This window comes from Ctenocephalides felis, unplaced genomic scaffold, assembly GCF_003426905.1.
Source record: "Ctenocephalides felis isolate EL2017-DRISC unplaced genomic scaffold, ASM342690v1 CF-g0.4_SCAFFOLD_03571, whole genome shotgun sequence".
Classification (NCBI taxonomy): Eukaryota; Metazoa; Arthropoda; class Insecta; order Siphonaptera; family Pulicidae; genus Ctenocephalides; species Ctenocephalides felis.
Window position 1 is genome coordinate 9,127,703 of NW_020539725.1, and position 19,767 is coordinate 9,147,469.

General features: G+C 29.5%; 2 protein-coding genes across 2 annotated transcripts; one reads left to right on the forward strand and one right to left on the reverse strand.

The window, feature by feature from the left end:
• Positions 1–969: 969 nt before the first annotated feature.
• LOC113385569 (TRAF3-interacting protein 1-like) lies at positions 970–12,417 on the reverse strand. The gene is made up of 7 exons (XM_026623419.1): positions 12,283–12,417; positions 12,100–12,217; positions 8,318–9,546; positions 4,001–4,237; positions 1,308–1,427; positions 1,198–1,247; positions 970–1,063 (listed from the first exon to the last, which is right to left on the reverse strand). Exons 1-7 carry the CDS (start codon positions 12,415–12,417, stop codon positions 970–972), a joined length of 1,983 nt encoding a protein of 660 aa, XP_026479204.1.
• A 405-nt stretch (positions 12,418–12,822) lies between these two features.
• On the forward strand, positions 12,823–16,548 carry LOC113387042 (microfibrillar-associated protein 1-like). The gene is made up of 7 exons (XM_026624796.1): positions 12,823–12,957; positions 13,030–13,325; positions 14,962–15,199; positions 15,340–15,605; positions 15,666–15,790; positions 15,955–16,195; positions 16,318–16,548. Exons 1-7 carry the CDS (start codon positions 12,888–12,890, stop codon positions 16,504–16,506), a joined length of 1,425 nt encoding a protein of 474 aa, XP_026480581.1. The 5' UTR covers positions 12,823–12,887; the 3' UTR covers positions 16,507–16,548.
• Positions 16,549–19,767: the final 3,219 nt, after the last annotated feature.

The following is a 19,767-nucleotide window of genomic DNA, read 5'->3' on the forward strand; positions in this document are numbered from 1 at the left end:
CATTTTAATTTTTTAAATCCAGTCCGCGATATCCGAAGAAATATTAGAAAAGGCACAATTCGCTTTGATCTTCACAGGAATATACATACACGGCACATAAAATCAATACTTAACTAAGGGTAAGTGGTATTTTGCGTTCAGGCAAGTTGCAAAAACTTTTCTATTTATGTAAATAAATAATCGACTTAATCAATAAGAATTGACATCTAGCAACTGTCCCAGCAGTCTATTGAAAATTTGGCACTACCTGTTATTCTTAGATGAATTTTTCTAATTAAATCACTTTTTGTATGCCTATAAAATTTTAAGATGTTTCTCTGAGCTACACAAAAAAATTAAAAAGTTAACCAATTCATAAGAAATGGTCCGACAAATCTTTACCAAAAACTAACTTGAATATTTTTGAAAAATCTTGAATTAATGTTACTAAATATACAAATTCGAAAGAAACGACTTACCAGGTCGTTTCGCAAAACCAATCGACGAGTTATCAAGGTTCATTAAATGGCTTTTAAAATTTTGAAATCGGTCCGCGCTTTTTGGAAACCCCTGGGAAAAGTGAAATTTCAACTCCCTAATACACAGCAAAACAAATTTTTTCCAATTTGGGTCTCAAACGATCATGAATTCTTGAAAAGAAGTGAAAACATAAAATTAACAAATCGGGCGACTTAATCTGCTCTTATAACAAGTTAAAATAATGGCATATTTAAATTAAAAAAACTATATAATTATTTTAAATGATTATTATTTACTTTTAACAAAATAAATATTTGCTTTGGCCAGTAACAATATATTTCTTGACAACATATGCATTAAATTAATCGAATTTCTATTAGAGTTGCTATTTAAAAATATGTATCAAAATTTGTAATAAATTTTAATAAATGTTAACGGATAATATATTTTGTTGTTCAACATTCATATAATATTTTTCTAATCTTTTCTTCTTGTTTCAATACATTTGCCTTAGATGAATGAAATCAACTCTCGCTGCTCTGATATTTGAGTTTCTAGTTGAGCCAGCTGATGTTTCAGTGGTTGAATTACTTTTTCAGTTATTCTAAGAAGAAAAACAATTTATTTATTACAATTAATAACTAAATAAACTTTTCATTTGAAAAAATCGTTTGTTAAGTGTCCTTTTTCAAACTGTTTGAAATCGTTTGTCCCAGTGTCCTTTTTCAATTCTTCGACTGTTTGATAAGTGTCACGCCATTGCAATTCACGGCGCATCTTGCATCTTCCTATATAAATAGAGAATATGTAATAAATTGGAATATTAATAAAATAAAATATATTTAAACCTGTAGAAAGTCCAAAAGCCTTCCCAAAGGTAAAGCAGCTCCGCTAAGATTTTGCACTGAATTTCGCAAAGCATCCAGGGCAGATAGATCGGTTTTTGATACACTTGTAGACTCATTATCCTGTAAGTTTAATTTAATATAATATATAATATTTTACAAAATAAGTTGCCATAGTCAATGGCAATTAAAAACGAAATGAATGGCATGTAGTATATTATTTCAAAGTGTTTTTTTTTTTTTAAAAAAACTGTTTTACTAAGGACTGCATATGCCCCGGTTTGGCCTTGTCTCCCGGATTCTACTTTTATGAATTTTTAAAAATAATACATTAAAATTAAATCTTTGAAATTTCAGTTCTAAATTAAATTTACTTTTTTTAAATTTAAAACTAGTGGTGCATGGCATCGTGCCTTAAGGCAAATTTGCTGGAACTTCCCGTACCAAAAATTATTTGTTTAAAAAAGATTAAATTTTTTTTCGAAACTTTGATTTGTGAGAAATTTTAAATCTTTGAAAAAAAATGACTTTTTTGAAATATTTTGGAAATTTTGAACTTTTTTTCAAAGCAATCGTACTGCTTTAGCTGCATAGAGACGGATGTTACGGAACCCATAGAAATTTAAACAAAATTTATACGTATTATTAAAATCTTCATAAAATATCTGATAATTCGATGTGCCTAAGTCTAATGGTCACTTTCGACCCCTAATGGCATTTTTTTTACTCTTTTTACTAGATCTCCAAAACCGCTAGACCAGCTTTCCTGAAATTTAATCAGTTCTTCATCTTGTCAAATCTTGTTCCGTTTTCTTAAATGATAAATTACCGTTTTTGGCACTACCTTTGCCAAAAACTAATCAGTCTCCTTATAAATAGGAATCGAATGTTTATGAATAATTGAAATCGGTTGAACCATGTTCCCGAAATCGTCGACGAAAATTTGTATACGTTATATACGATATATAAAAAAAAAATTATTTTCGATTTTTTTGCGGTTACTATAACTTACCCCACGGGTAGTTAAAATTCACAAAAACGAATTTTTCGTCTATGTGGCACAAGTGCTTTAGACAAGACTCAGCTTGAAATAGGCTTAATTATAAAGAAAATTGTTCAGAATTGTACACAAAATTTAAAAACGAAAAATACCATAGATTATAATTTTTTTTTTAAAAAAATTGTGCGCACTTGTTAGTTATCCTGATTAAAAAATTTCATATAAAAAAACTGTTTTTTATTGTATCCTTAAACACGTGCTTTCCAAACTGTGGAGCGCGTTCCCTTACTTAGAGGAACGAGGGTGCGCGATGGCTGTTACAAGTGGGGCATATGGCTGTTTCTAAGTTCCTATTTTCGAAAATAAACCATAAATGTTTAAATGTTATAAAAATGAATGAATAAATAATAACTTTTTATGTATATTTTTAAATAAATTTAAATAAATTGCATATTAGTTTATAGCCTGATATTTGAATTATAATATCGATTATTTATGAAATTACATTACAACAGGAGAGGGGAGGGCGTGATACGATAAGATTGGATTGGAAAGCATTGTCTTGAATAGTCAAACGGCCCTTGGATCAATTCTTAGTAATTACATAAAAAATATGAAAAACTTAATAGAAATTGAATTGTTAATTAGAAATCGTGTAAAAATAGAATTAAGTAGAATTTGAAATTGGTTAATTTGGAATTAAATATAATTAGAATTGTTAAATTGAATTTGAATTATATTAGAAATGAGAAAAAAGCAAGAAAAAATTAGAATCTGATAAGATCAGAATTAAGGGGCACAACCGCCTAAAAAAAAGGTGATATTTAGGAATTTATATTAAAAAAACTACTTTATCAATCATTTCAAAATTTTAGGAATATATTTATACATGTTTTAAGAATAGGTAATAAAATTTTTGAAGAAAAAAATTAAATATTTTTTAAGTTATCGTCGATCTCCAACGGCGCGACAAAAAAAGTCCCTTAACTGCTGCAGTGATTCCGGCCTTCTACGTGGATGAAATAAAAAAAAAATAATAATTCTCGTTAAACTAGATAATATTGTCTGTAACATGAACTACGATGAAAAAAATAAATCAAAAATTGACAAAATGGCGTCGTTTTTTTAAAAAAAGTCGAATTTTACCCAAAATTTTGGTCGTTTTTCGACTGCCAAAATTCGATTTTTGATCCGATCAAAAATAGATAGTTCATTTTACGGAGAACTATATAAAGAACATGCAAAAAAAATTTGATAGTGATCGGATCATTCGTTTTTGAGTAATCACTGCAGCAAATTCGGAAAATGCTGTTTCGAGAAAAACACGTTTAAAAATAAAATGATCATTGTACTGTATACTATATATATATATATATATATATATATATATATATATATATACTTTGTAAGTGGCTGTAACTCAAAAACTATTTGAGATGTCGATTTGTAATTTTTATATATTATTTTTAAAGGTTTAATCTACCGAAATATGAAAAAAAAACAAAAATCGATTTTTTCGAAATTTCACACTAGTTGTGCCCCTTAAGTTGAGTTGAATTTGAATAAAAAATTAGGAGCAAGAAGAAAATACAAGATTAGAATTCAAGAAGATCAGATTATTCGTACAAATAAATTTAAAAAAATATTTTAGTCTCGCCAATATTGTCAAAAATAGTTTTTTATATATATTACAAACCTTTTGTGATACCGGCTTAGTATTTTGTCCAAGAGCTCTTTGCGTGCTCAAAATTTGTCCTACCAAACGTCCACGTCCATTTTCGTCCATAGTATCACCATCCTGAGATGCTTCCGGTTCAGTTTTATCATGCTTGGTGTCCTCCTTAGTTTCGATAACAACCAGATCTTCCGCATCATCGGCGTCATCAGTGACATTCATTGAATTTCCATCAAATACTTCAAGTGTTACGTTTATCTGTTGATAGATATTTTTGCCAAATGTAATGAACATATGTATATTACATTATTATATAAGTGGACGATAACAAGTTAATAATGACTACTTGGTTATCTTATCATACAAATCACAACAATGTATCCGGAATTCAATTTTAAATAAATGATTAGAATAATCAGATTAGAATAATTCCATAGTAATTTGAATTGATTAATTAAGTAAATATCGATACCAGCATATATGCAAGTTACACGTGTTTTTTATCACAGGCAATAATAGGTGATAAATAGATTTATATGTATTATTATTCTTACATGGGTTTAATGTTTATGCAAACTAGTGGTGCATGGCATCGTGCCTTAAGACAAATTGCGGAAACTTTCCGTACCAAAAACTAAATTATTAAAAAAAACTCTGCAAAACTTTGAAAAAATCAGAGTTTTGAGAAATTTTGTAATTTAAAAAAAAAGAGTTTTTCGAAAAAAATTATTTTTTTTAAATTTTGATTTTTTTTTGTATTTTGTCTTTTTTTGAAAATTCTGAACATTTTTTTTTAATAATCGTGCTGCATAGTTGATTTGGAGTCGAAATATCGAAGCGCATATGCGCCGCGTAGTCGTCTAACGTTAAACATTGGTATGGAAACCATATAAATATACCCCAAATTTGCACTTATTATAATCTTTAATAAATATCTGATAATACGATGTACATATGTCTAATGTTCATTTTTGACAGCCAAATGACATTATTTTTTACTTTTTTTATTGGATCTCCAAAGACGCTGGACCTGCCTTTACACAAATTTTACACGTTCTTAATTTCATCAATATAAGGCAAATGTTTTTTGACTTAATTAAATCTATTTGGCGATATTTTGGCGCTTTTTTCCGTATCTTGGAAACGGCTAGACCTGCCATTGCCAAAAACTAACACGTCTCCTTATCAGTAGCAATCGAATGTTTTTTAAATTATTCAAATCGGTTCACATATATCTATTTTTTCTAAGGTATGCCAAAATGTTCAGAAACCTCTGAAACGTAAAGTTATATTAAAATTTTCATTTTCGATTTTTTGCGATTACTATAACTTACCCTACGGGAAGTTAATAGTAGTTCTAGAGAATAAATTAACAATTTAGAAAATAGAACTTTAGCAACTTCTACGTTCATTTTTAAATATTAGTAGCACCCAATAAACCAATACCATGTCTATGAAATCGAATTTACTATGCTATAAAAGTGCTAAATTCTAAATGGCAATAATTAATGTTTCATTATTGGAATTGTCTCCATTAACTAATAGATATGAGAGATTAACTAATAAAATTAACTAAAAATAGGAAATTAACTAATAAGTATCATTGAGAAGCATAAAGGGTAGAGCGGGTCTTAAAGGTTTGCCACCATTATCTCTAAAACAAGTAAAGTTAGGAATTTTTTAACAACGATATTTGAAAGTAGAGGGCAAAAGATAAGTAACAAACTATCATGAGATAAACGACCACATTAAAACATTTTTAACAAAAGTATTTTTTTATTGTTTTGGAGCACGGTTGTTTAGTTTACGATAACTGGATATATTTTTTAAGTATATGCCATCGTCATTTTTGAGATATATCGAGTTTTTTTAATAAATCTGTAGTAAACTATTACATGTGTTTGGGGTAAAAAGGACGACCAAAACCTTTACAATATGAAACTAGTAAATAAAAATGTAAAATAATTTAAAAAGAGCAATTTTATTAAAGATAAATTAAATTAATAGTTATTTCAACTCTGATAATAAATTCATTTGAAAAAGGTCAAAATAAAATAGTGGATCTTTTGTCTCCTGGCTTACCCTTTTTAACCCGACTATGAGATACAAAAGACTGGGAGATAAATTTTTGAAAAATAGGAAGAACACAGTTCTACAATTATGAATTAGCAGGGAATTTTATTGAACATACTTTGATAGTCCTTAACTTCTCGTAGGGCAAGTTATAGTAATCGCAAAAAAATCGAAAATGAGAATTTTTATATATCTTTTCGTTCCAGACGTTTCTGAACATTTTGGCATACCTTAGAAAAAATGGATGCATGGGTGTGTGTATGTGTGTATGTAATTTTTGTCGACGATTTCGGAAACACGGATCAACCGATTTGAAACATTTGCTTACTGTTGATAAGGAGACGTGCTGATTAGCTTTTAGTGGAGGCAGGTCGAGCCGTTCCGAAGATACGGGGCAAAAAGTGCCAAAAACGGTAACTAAGTTTTTAGGAGAACGGGGCGTCCGATTTTAATAATTCATAAAACATTTTACTTGCATTGACAATATGAAGAACTTATTAAATTTTTGGAAAGGCAAGCCCAGCGGTTTTTTAATTTTTTTCAGTTCCGTACCAAGATTTTTAATTACGGTACGGGAAGTTTCAGCAATTTGCCTTAAGGCACGATGCCACGCACCCCAGTTTGTTAAATATATGTTATTTAAATGTTTTGCTGTAGTTGGTTTAATGTGACCAACCACATCAAAACATTACATAACATGCAATTTAATTGCTAAAAGTCAAATTAGACCTTTGTGCCCCGACCTACCCTATAACTTAAAAAAATTATTATTTGAAGATATTAAATTCATTTTAAAAATTTTGTGATACAACTTCAATTGCTTTTATATTAACTAATAATAATTTATTCAATTCTAGTGTATAGACTTCTTTCAAATTCGCTTCTAAATAATTAACAAATTATAATATTATTCATAAATAATAATTTAACTAGCTGTAAGTGGAATTCTGTCTTGACGCAATTACGGCATCGTGCCTTAAGGCAAATTGCTGGAACTTCCCGTACCGTAACGAAATGTTCGAGGAATACTGAATGTTTTCAAATAGATTATTATAAATTTTGTAACATTGTTTAATATTTATAAGAATTATATAAACTAAATTGCAGAGTTGAAATTATTTGTGAAGTATATTAGAACTATAGTCAGAACTAAAAATAAAATCTGAAATATTTTCGATATACAAAAAACTAAAAAAAAAAAAAAAGTTGGAACAAATTTTTTTTTCCAAAATCAATTATTTTGTTAAGACAAGCAGAAAGCTTTTTGAATCATTTAAATCGGACGCTTAGTTCTCTTAAAAACTGCCATTTTTTACATATTTAGCTCTGTATCTTCGAAATGACTGGGCCTGTCTTTGCCAAAAACTAATAAACACTTCTCCCAATCATTACTAATTGAATGTTTTTTAGATCATTAAAATCGGATACTCCGTTCTCTCAAAAATTCGATTTTTATTTTCTGCACTCTTTGCTCCGTATCTCCGAAACGGCTGGACCTGCCTTTGCCAAAAACTAATCAGCTCTTTTCCCTATCAATAGGAATCGAATGTTTTTTGAACCATTCAAATCGGTTGATCCGTACGCCCTAAAACGTGACTGGAAATTTGTATCCATACATACATACACACACACACACACACACACACACATCCATTTTTTCTGAGATATGCCAAAACGTTCAGAAACCTTCAAAACGTCGAGAAATGTAAAAATTTTCAATTCCGATTTTCGGCCCATTACAATAACTTACCCTACGGGAAGTTAAAAATAAACTAATTATATATCGTTTCTGAAAAATATTAGTTAATACTTTTCCACATTATAAGTCGCATAAAAGCGAGTTGCGATCGTAAAATTGCGTCAAAGATTATAATGTTTAATAAATAATTATTTATGTGCAGTTATGCATACGTAAACATCTTAAACGACAAATTTTTAATAATTTAATTTATTGTGCACTTTGAAAAAAATCTTTAGTTCATGAAAATAGCCCAATTTATCATCAATATAAACTTTTTTAAATATTAAAACCTTTACAAAAAACATATAGAAACATGTTGATTTAACTTAGTTTTTATCAAATGTTAGGATTTTATAAACTATGCAACACTGATCAATAATTTGAAAAAAAAAAGAAACACCTGCCACGTACGTTTGTAAAAAAGGCAATAAAGCTCCATATACTACATTAACGCTTAAGACTGTATGATTTTATATATTTATGCTATGCATAATAAAATAAAAATAAAGTAATCCAATTATTACCTTGCCTAATGTTGTAGTTTCCTCCGGTTCAATGACAATATCTGAATGCTTATCACGGATTCTTGGTGCACCAGGTCTGGCAGAAACTGGTCTAACACTAGGGGGCCTCAAACTAGTCTTTGGTCTTACAGAAGGAGGTCTAGCTGATTTCATTTGAACTTCTTTAGCAATCGGCTTTTCAGCATCTTGTTTAGAGGTGTTGCTTATTGTTTCAGAATTTTCATCGATATGAGTAGTATTTTCATTTTTCTCAAAGCTTTGCTCAATTTTTTTCTCTTTTGCTTTATCTACATTGCTAGGTAATTTGGAATTTAAATGCATACCATCACCACTCAAACGGAGCTCTTCTGATTTTGACTCATGTTTAGAGGTAACGCTTTTATTTTCTGTGTTTGCTTCATTATTCAAATTTATATTTGAATCTAATGATACTTCACTTTTGTCACTTTTTATGGTTTCAGTTAAAGAAGGTTTCAAACTATCTGCTCTGCTTCGCTGTCTCTGTAATAGCTCTGTCTTATCGGTTATTGAGCTTTTTCTTGAATTAGGCTTTTCTGAAACATGATGTTTATCTGTCAGAGAACTTTTTCTTGAAACCGATTTTTCCTCAATTGGAGGCTTTGAATCGTCATTATTGGCCTGGTCGTTCGAAATATCAACCGGCGAGGGTATCTTTGCAGGATCAATGATTTCAGTTTTTTGCCGATCAAGTTTTGGTCCTGATGCAACTTCTTCAGGGTCACTTGCCGCTTTACCAGGCGCTTCCAACTCAGCACTGCGTGGCGCATCAGGTTTAGTAGGTTTTCGTAAATTTTTAGTTTCTTTAGAAGAAGTTGATTTAGTAACTTCCTTTTTGCCAGTGACTTCTAAAGGTTTGTCTTTTGTCTTTGAATCTATCTTCCTCTTATTAGAAGCTTCTGTTCGCGAATCGGCTTGCTGCTTAGTTCTGGTTGTATCCGGTTTGGATCCGCTTTTACTGCTTGTTTTGCTACTGGACACTGTTTTTGGTGGACTAATCTTTGGCGGGGATACCCTTGTGGATTTTCGATCTGTAGTATTTCCGTCCTTCTTGGACATTTTTCTCAGAATCTGATTTGTCGCATCGGTGCTACTTAAATTGTTTTCTATTGCAAAACCTATTGCTTGTAGAAGTTCATTAGTTTTCTCGGGTTCGTGGCCGGATATTATTTTCGATGGACGCACCGTTAGTGGCTTTCCAGTAACCATTTCTGTTTTATAAAATTATATATGAGAAATTGCTGCTATAAATATACCGTTGTAAAAAAATATATCTTTAATAAATGACTTCATGAAAATATTGATTTAAAAGTTGACTATTTTGATTGTTATAAAGTTTTCATATCGACATTTTTATATATTTGAGGAAAGATAATTCATAAATTTTAATATTATATGCAGGGTGTCTCAGAACTAAACGTCAAGCCAAATCCGGGTTATAACTATCGCGAAAAAAAAAATTAGAAAAACAATTTCACGTAGTTTGAAAGTTCTGAGCTTTTAAGTGGAACTAAGAGCTTTGGTTGAACTATGACCTTATATTATTTTTGTGCATATAAGCTTGGGAACCATAACCATAAATAACATTTCTAGGGGGCTACAGTTTAAATAATTACACAATAGCACCTAAAGAATTAAGTTTTTTATTAAACTATGAATTAAAAAATTTTAAAATTGGTCGACTTTGAGAAGCTCCCATTGAAAAAATATGTAGGAGAGAGTTCTGTAACGCCGGACGACTCCTAGCGCCGTACACTCTATTTAACACGTAATATTTAGGCGAGTATAAATCTTTTCATTTCAAAATGCAAGTGAAAATGGCCCCTAGACATAGGTACAGGCCTGTGATACACACGGCCGCGGCGGGAGCAACCGTTTACTGTCACCTAAATATCAATTGAAGTGCTTCTAGTATATTTATTCATTTACATTTGAGTGGTATTCAAAGATAAAAGTAGTACTTGATTGTTATCCGTAAAATGGTAGAATATTATTAGATCTTTTAAACAATTTTACTAGGTACCACCAAATGAACGAAAATATATCTGTCCCTTAGCACCGGACACTAAGTGGTCTCTTAGCGCCGGACAGAAAACATATTGATATTTTTTGTGAAAACTTACGTAATTTATTCTAATTATTTAATTTCGTCCTGTATGAGTGATAACGGTCACTACATACCCCCATTTTTCGTATGAAAGCTTATGATGAATGCTCCCACTGAGAGCATCTGTGTGGCCCAGCCAAAATGGTGGATGAATAGTGACTTTTTTGCAATATCTAACAATATTCGTCAAACACACATGTGCAGACATTCCAAAGTGTGGAGATGGCTACATATGTGATGAATGATCAATCATATATGATTGATCATTCATCACATATGTAATGTGTAACCAAAATATATTTTGGTTACCAAAGTTTCATTGATAGTATTTATTATTTTTATCAAAGGTTGCGTTTTTGTTATTTTAGTTTGATTTCTAACTTTGTTATTTAACAAAGTTATAATTTAATAAACATTTCGTAAAATATTTTTTGATTTATTTATAAATAACCTTGGGTGTCCGCCACTAGAGGACTTCCCCCTATTAAAGTGTGTTGGCAAGTTCCATCGTTGTGAATAATTGCACTAGCAAAAATCGTGTTATTTTTTTCACTTCTATTATGAAACTTTCGAGTATTTTACCATTTTAGTATCCTGATTAGGTGCCAACTTTTGATAGTACTTTCCAGCGCACTTTAGTACATTGTTTTTAATGGGCGGGCCTCTCAAAGTGGACCAATTTTGAATATTTTAATCTCATAGTTTAACAAAAGTTGGCACCTTAACTTTTGAAAACTGGGGGTAATTCTGTCACTATTTTTGTTTGTGGTTCTAAAAATATTACAGATTTACGGATCTAAATGAACAAAATAAATAAAAATATATCTTAGTGGAGGCCAGATAATGGTCTCAGTTTAACCAAAATAAAAAAAGGAGATATCTCATTGGAGATAAACTTTTTAAAGGCATAAAGACCAGCATATTGCCTTAAAAAATTATGTATATTTTGATCGGAAATAAATATATGCAAAAAAAAGTTTAACCAAAGTTGTTAAACTTTGGCTGCATTTAAAAGTTCGAGGTTGAGTTCTAGGACACCCTTTATACATAGAATGATATGATAATAATAAAATATTATATTAAATTAAATCCCAATATGGATAGTACAATTATGCATGCTGGAAGTAGTTTTTTGGCTGATGTACTAGTTCATATAAAAGGTCAAATAAATAAATTAAAAAAATATTTTTTTCCTGTTGATGCAACATACATTACAGATTGCCACGATGCGACATTGCTGCTGATTAGGCAAAATATCACTTAATGTATTTACCGAATATCAAATTTTGTTTATAACAATTTTGGACACCAAAAATATAATAATGCTGTTAGTTAGACACGAACAATCAAGTTAAATCTGCTAGTTAAACTTTTGTGGGCTTTTATCTAATTGTAAGTAATTTCTCTTAGAACATATAATTTTATCATATCATACATATGTTCATATATATGATCAGTTAGTTTTCAATTTGTCAGATTAGAAAATGCAATTAATTTCATATAACAATTAAACTAGGCAATCGATTTTTCATCATAATAAAATTATTATTGAGCCTTATATAGCACTTCATATTAATCAATTGAAAATGATATAATAAAATAAATATCATCATCAAAATTATAACGTTCAGTAATCGTAATCAATATTTGCACTTACTGACGACTTCTATTGTCTTCTGCAGAAAAATTATTTTATTGTCTCTTTCTTTAACATTTTCAGAATTCAGTTCTTCTTTCGAATACAGACCTTTGAAAAATCCTGTATTTCGCATCACCTGAAATTTTAAAAAATTAAAAATGGATATCATTATCTAATATTATAATTATTATTATTACAAACCGCCATTATAACATCGTGCAAAAATCTGAAAGGCGGTTTTGATAAAAGTTTATCGCTTAGAGGTGGCTTTTTCACAAATTTTCCAAGTGTTGATTGAGTCTTCTTAATAACATCACTGCTTATTGCTTCAGACATATTGAATATTATTAGAATTAAATAAAAATATAAATCATTCTGTCGTAATTATGTATTGTCTATGATTACACTGTTGACGTTAATAAACAAAATAATTGCTATTATTTGCTTACACATTGTATCCATGGTAACTCATTCTGGATCAGCAGGCGCTTAGTTTAAAAATATACAAGAACAATATTTACAATATTGTATGACAGTCCTTTGGAATCTATTATGTATGAATTATATAAAAATTAGTATTTGTCATTTATTAATGCAATATTTTTGAAGTTTATAAAATTCAAATAGCAAACAAAATATATGGCAGGTATGACAACTGTTAAAATTTGTGTTGTTTTGAGGTTGGTTCACCTGCCTGTCAAAAACGTGCGCCTTGTAAAACAATGTAAATTGCCAGGAATCGTAAATACTTAAAATTTATATTTAAACAAACAAAGTTATATTAAAATAAAAACACAACAATCAAAATGATAAATATACACAGTCAATTTGGTATCCACAGTACTGCCGGAGCTGTCCCAGTTCGAAATGAAAAAGGTTATATCAAATGCTATTTTATTATGTTATATTTACCCTTGATTTTGTTTCTATTTTTATTTTTATTATTAGGTGAATTGTCTATGAAAAAAGTTAAAGTCCAGAGATATGTATCTGGCAAACGACCTGAATATGCTCAAAGTGAAACTTCTGAAGAAGAGTCTGAGACTGACGATTTTATTGATAATAAAAACAATTATCGTCAAAAAAGATCAGAAGATGCTTTGCAAGAACAAGAAGAAATTCCTGAAACAATTGATGACCAAGATCCAGATGATCCACGGCTCAGAAGATTAACAGCTCGTAAAAATGATGTTGCGTTTACTGAAGAAAGAGGTGAAAGAAGAAGACATATTGCTGAACCTGAGGTGATTAATAAATTTATATTTATGTTTATTTATATTGCGGATACAGGATTAAATTTAGTAATTACAGAAAATAAATTATCTTAATTAAATTCATTACAGTAAAATACAACTCTCAAGCAATATTAAGCCTAACATTAGTATTATCTAATACAATAACTTGAAGAAAAAATGTTATGATATTGAGATAGTTTATTTAAGGCTTGCAGATCTTGAGATTCTTCTTATGATGAAGAAATCCTTTAAATATCCATTATGCAATTTTCACTTGAGTCCCAAATCTGGAAATAATAATTAAGGGCAGTATCAAAATATGAATATAATATGAAAATAATTGTAAAGATAAAAGGGTAAACTTAGGGTAGAAAAATGTTAAAATAATTTGGAATAAAAATTAGAAAAAATATGGAAAAAGGAAAAAATAATTGTAACTGTTGAAAAAAAAGTATCAGATATAATCAGCAGGCATTTCATTATCAAAATATTGTTTGATATTGAAATTGGCAAATTCCAAAGTATCATAGAAACTTTGGGTTTTTAAAGGTTTAACGATGGTATTATGAAATTGACGATCACCCCATTTCTTAACATGTAGTGGGAGTAGATTAAAAAGCTGTACTCCTCTTCCGTCTATGGTATTGAAAGATGTTTCAAGTTTAAAAGTTGGTCCTTCTATAGTAAAATTTCTAATTATGTAATAGGAATTTGACATGGAGGATAGGTTGAAGCGTTTAGGGTTATTCTTTATGAATGACAACATAATTAGCAAAAATATACAGGAAACAATGAGAATGTTAAATTGTCGGAACTGCGGGAAAAAAATATTCTTAATGCTCTTTTCTGTATTTTGAATATATCCTTTAAGTATGATGAGAATCTCCAGAATTGTATTTCATATGCGAGATGTGAATAGAAATTAGAATAATAAATTGAAAGAAGAAAATTTAAACTAACTTCTGATTTTAGAATCCTCAATATGAAACAATTTTTTGTTAACTTAGGTACAAGTATGGAATGAATATGATTGTCCCAGTTCAATTTTTTTTTGTAATTGGATACCTAGAATTTTAGAGACTAAGATAAATTCAAATGCTATTGATAGTTACAGAATTGATCTCATGACTTATCCTATTTACTGTTCGAAAAGACATAATTTGGGTTTTGACATTTTTGAGCAAAAGATTATTACAATTGAACCAATTCGAAATTGAATTCATAACTAGATTTAATTTAGTATTTACTTCTTCTAAAGAATTGTTTTTTACAATCACACTAGTGTCGTCGGAGAATTGATTTAGTGATGTACTCTTTTGCACTAAATGTAACTTAAGGTTCTTCTCTTCCACTAATGAACATGCACTTTTTATATATTAACTTACAATTAGAGCTAGAGTTAATAATTCATATAATGTATATCTGTAAACAAAAAGTGCTTAAAGAATATGCTTTAAATTGATCTTTAATAAAGATTTATTTTTAGGATCCAAAGATTTTTTACATTTTTCAATTACATTTTATTAAATTGTGAAAGCAAAATTATCAATATATAATTTTCTTTTAATATTATTAACATCTTTAGAGTAAACTGAACCATTTCCCAATACTTATTTCAATTTCTAATATATTTTGAATTGTATAGATTCTAGATGAGGGTGAACCTGAAATTGAAAAAGAAGAGGTAATTCCAGAGACTGTTGAAATTTTAGAAAGAAGACCAATTAGATTAGACAGTGGTTCAGATCGAGGCGGCAGCACAGATGAAGAAGACCTAAGTGATGATGAAATTGAAAGGAGACGTAGAGCTCTTCGAGAGCGTATGTTGGCTAAAAGGAGAGCTGAAGAAGAAGCAGCTGCAGCAGCAGAAGCTGCAGAGAAAGGTTAATTTTGATTAAATAAACTACATAAATATTAAATTTTAAATTTGACTTATTAACGCAGATAGTTAATATTATCTCTGTCAGAGACAAAGTATGTCTTAATTTCAGAAATTATAAACAAAGTTTTCTGCTATTGATAGATTCAGATAGCTCTGGATCATCCTCTGAGAGTTATGAAGAATATACTACTGATGAAAGTGATGATGATGAAGAAAATGAAACTGGGCCTCGTCTGAAACCTGTCTTTGTTAGTCGTAAGGATAGAGTTACTTTAATTGAACGAGAAAAGGAAGCACAAAAGCAAAAGCAATTAGAGCAAGAGGCCAAACGTCATGCTGAGGAGCGTAAACGGCAAACTTTAAGAATGGTTGAAGAAAGCATTAGGAAAGATATTCAAGAAAGCAAGGTATGCAATATGCAATAAAAGTTACTAATAGTGTATTGAATTTTTTGTTTCATTTTGTAGAATTCAACTACAGATCCACGCTTGGAAGATGTTAATACAGATGATGATAATGATGAATTGGAATTTGAAGCTTGGAAATTGAGAGAATTAAAACGTATTAAAAGAGATCGTGAAGAAAGAGAAAGGTTCTTGAATTTTTTCAATATGTGATAATTAACTCATTGATATTTTGAAAATCTTTGCATAATTTTTAATTGTTTTAATTCTATCTTCAGATTATGTATTTTTTCAAAACATATCTGTTCTTTTCCTTAATTTATTACTAATACTAAATTATTTTTTATTTCAGGATGTTCTTAGAAAAACAGGAAGTTGAAAGAATTAGATCATTAACTGAAGAGGAAAGAAGGCAAGAACTTAGAGCTAAGCCTAAAGTTATCACCAATAAAGCTGTTAAAGGAAAATACAAGTTTTTACAAAAGTACTATCATCGTGGTGCCTTCTATTTGGATGAAGAAGATGCTGTGTACAAGCAGGACTTCAGTGGAGCAACATTGGACGATCACTTTGACAAAACTGTTTTGCCAAAGGTAATGAACAGAATGAAAAATATGAATTTGACAATTAATACAATCATTAATTTAATTGTTGATTATTATTATTGATAATGGATAGCTTATTCATATTTATATTAAACAAATGTTACTTTCAGGTTATGCAAGTTAAAAACTTTGGTCGTTCTGGACGTACTAAATACACTCATTTAGTAGATCAAGACACAACACAGTTTGACTCACCCTGGATAACTGATACAGCACAAAGTATGAAATTTGTGAATAATCAGGCAGCGGGTATGAAACAAATATTTGAAAAACCTTCCATGAAGAAAAAACATTCATGAGAAAACTAAATAATTGTGTACATATATTTAATATTTTTAAGTGTGAATGTGAGTTATTTTGAATTTGGGTATGTTGTTTTGTATTAAAAAGAATATTATATTATGATTCCGTGTTTTAATAAATACAAGCAAAATTTTAAATCTTGAAGGATTGACTGAATTTATAAAAGCTCAATGAAAACATCTATTATGATTTGTACATGTAACCTGAAGTTATAAAGTAACTAATTGCAGTTAAACAAGAAAAAAACATTTTGAGTTGGAACACCTATTTTATTTTTATCAAAATAAGTATGTATACAAAATCATTATCATAATTAGAATCTTCATTGTTCAGAAATATTTGTAAGAAATATATATTGAACTCAATATGTCTGTTGCTATTTATTAGACTCATATTGTAATATCTTTTTGATAATTAAGAGTTTTTACAGCAAAAGAAATTTTGTTGAAACTATTTTATTTTATCTCTTTGCAGCATATTTTCTTCATCATATTATGTGTTCATATAGTATAAAGGACTATCAGCCAAACTAGGATCCAATAAGAAGAAATATGTTATTATACTGAATTATAATTATTACAGCGTTCGTCTCCGCGCGGATCTGGTGGTCTACAAAAGCTTATAATTACATAAATATTTTTTTTACAATCAACTTATTCTCAAATTAAAGTTGAATTGCTGATAACAGAAAATATATTAATGCAAATGAAAAAATTATATCATGCTCATGTACTGATCATGTGGACATCGAAAAAATGCACCGGGAGTAAAGTTTTAAAAGAGATTAGTTTTTTTGAAATGTGAAGAAAAAGTTTAACACTGTGTGTTTATTAATCAATTCATTAAAGTATATTTTTTCATCTAGACGGCAAACAGTTTATTCAAAAAAGGTTTTAGCACCATTCTAGAGCTGTTCCCGATGTAAGATTATATTCAAAAATATCATTTGCACCTTCCGGTCTCCGGGGCACGTCAGAACCCAGGATGAAGATTCAGGTGAATCAAAGATTATGGATATTCCTATTAGTTTGAATATAATGCATTTGGTAGCATAATTTTTAACAATTAATACGTATTCAATAGCGTAAAAATGACGCTAAACAATATTTCACATTACTCTATAATTTACTTTATTTTTGTATTAATTAAAATATTTAAATATATTTGGCAATGTTGCCAAAGGCTCAATCCTGTAATAATGAATTTATCATATATGTATTTTTATACTGTTGCAAAAAATTGATTATTATAAACTTAAATTATTTTTATAAAAATAATTTAAGTTTAAATAATGAACGTCTATGACAATTCTTGTCTAGTAAAATTGCTTTGGAAAGATGAGTACAAAAGAACGAACAAGAAGGAAAAATTTCTAGGCTGTTCGTCCTTCTGGAATAATTTTACAGCACAAGATTTTGGACGCTCATTATTCACCTCAAGCTTTTGCTTCGACGCTGGTAGCGCCCAAAACCTATACACCAACCTCCAAAATATATTTTAATATGAACCACAATATCACAATAAATCATCACTATCTAATTTAATTGCCTAACTAGTGGTGTATGGCATCGTGCCTTAAGGCAAATTGCTGGTACTTCCCGTACCGTAACGAAATGTTGCTCGAATGTTCAATAATAAATGCTTTCAAATAGATTATTTTAAATATTGTAACATAGTCTAATATTTATATTGTTATTATTTGTATAAAGTATATTAGAGCTTTAGTCAGAATTAAAATTAAAATCTGAATTATTTTCGATATACAAAAAAAAATTTGAAAAATTTTTCGTTCACGTTTTTGGGCGCACGAATCAACCGATTTGAATGGTTCAAAAAACATTCGATTCCTGTTGATAGGAAGATGTGGTGATTAGTTTTTGGCAAAGGCAGGTTCAGTCGACAATGTTACAGTATTTATAATAATTTATTTAAAAACATTCCTCAACAATTCAAACAGTTCTAGCAATTTGCCTTTAAGGCACGATACCATACACCACTAGTTATCTTTGTTATGGAGTTATGGACCGACATTTATATTAGTTTGTTGACCGCATCACAATTTATCTAAGAGTTGCGGAAAATTTATTACATTTACAAAGCATAGATTGTAAAACAAATGTTATCCTTGAAAAATATCACGATTTATTCAATAAATAAAAGTAATTTTTTAAAATAAATTATATACGTCAGCAGTTAATTAATAGTGCCCAATTATATAGAATTCAATAATAAAACAAATTTTAATAAACAATTATAAGCGAAAAACAAAACTGGTCTTATCGCTTGTTTATAAATTCCGGCTTTTTTTAGGTATATAGGTTGCTGATGGAATTCAGTTCAGAGAATAGTAAATTTGGAAACGTGTGGAAAACCAATTTTCTACTTTACTCTGATTTCAAAACTTAGCATTGATTGTGATATGATTAAGATTTTCATTATATAAAAAGTTACTTAAGATTTGTATAATTCTTTAGTCGAAAAAACTTAGTTATTCCAATGACCCCAGACGTTGTGATTGTTGGAGCGGGTGCAGCAGGTATATCAGCTGCCGTTAAATTAAATAAATGCGGCTTTAAAAACGTGATCGTATTAGAGGCCAGTGATAGAATTGGCGGCAGAATTTGCACAAAACCATTTGGAAGCAATAAAGTTGATTTGGGAGCGCAATGGTGAGAAATCTTCACTAAACTAGTTGTAAAAGTAGCGTTTTGCCAAGGCAAGCTACATTTACTTTTCGATACGTATACACAATTAATAAGAATTGAGATTCAGCTATTTAGGTAAAATGCTCAATTGATATTTCGAAAATCCAACTTTCGCTTTCAATAAAAATTAATAATCAATGCGATGTCCAATTTTTCCTGTCTTTCAGACATACTTATATATTATTCAATAAGCAATTGAAAAAATTGATTAATTTATTTGACATATTTTAATTCATCCCTTTCGGGTTCTAAAAATGTATTTTTTTCAACTTCAACGTTAAATGTAATCAGTTGCTATCTACAAAACATGGAATGCACGAAAGACACAGAATCTGATTAGAAATCGCTTAAGCGCGCTGCGCAACTCCAAATTTTGGCAATTTTTTATAATTCAACCGCTTATCGTAGGCCTATAATATAAGTATGTTATTTTAGACTCTAAAATCTATCGTCACACAAGTTATTGCAAGGTCGGCAAATTCCCATCTTTACAAAAAAACTAACTAGAAGGCGTCCATTAATCACGTGAGCAAGTTTTTTAAGGATTTTTGG

Excerpts from the sequence above, each read along its gene's own strand:
- LOC113385569 (XM_026623419.1), bottom strand. The coding sequence starts at position 12,417 with ATGTCTGAAGCAATAAGCAGTGATGTTATTAAGAAGACTCAATCAACA. Across the intron at positions 9,547-12,099 it reads GAAGACAATAGAAGTCGTCA|AAATGGTTACTGGAAAGCCA; the intron begins GTAAGTGCAAAT and ends TTTATAAAACAG. Across the intron at positions 1,064-1,197 it reads GGCGTGACACTTATCAAACA|AATAACTGAAAAAGTAATTC; the intron begins GTCGAAGAATTG and ends TTTTCTTCTTAG.
- LOC113387042 (XM_026624796.1), top strand. The coding sequence starts at position 12,888 with ATGATAAATATACACAGTCAATTTGGTATCCACAGTACTGCCGGAGCT. Across the intron at positions 12,958-13,029 it reads CCCAGTTCGAAATGAAAAAG|GTGAATTGTCTATGAAAAAA; the intron begins GTTATATCAAAT and ends TTTTATTATTAG. Across the intron at positions 16,196-16,317 it reads ACAAAACTGTTTTGCCAAAG|GTTATGCAAGTTAAAAACTT; the intron begins GTAATGAACAGA and ends TGTTACTTTCAG.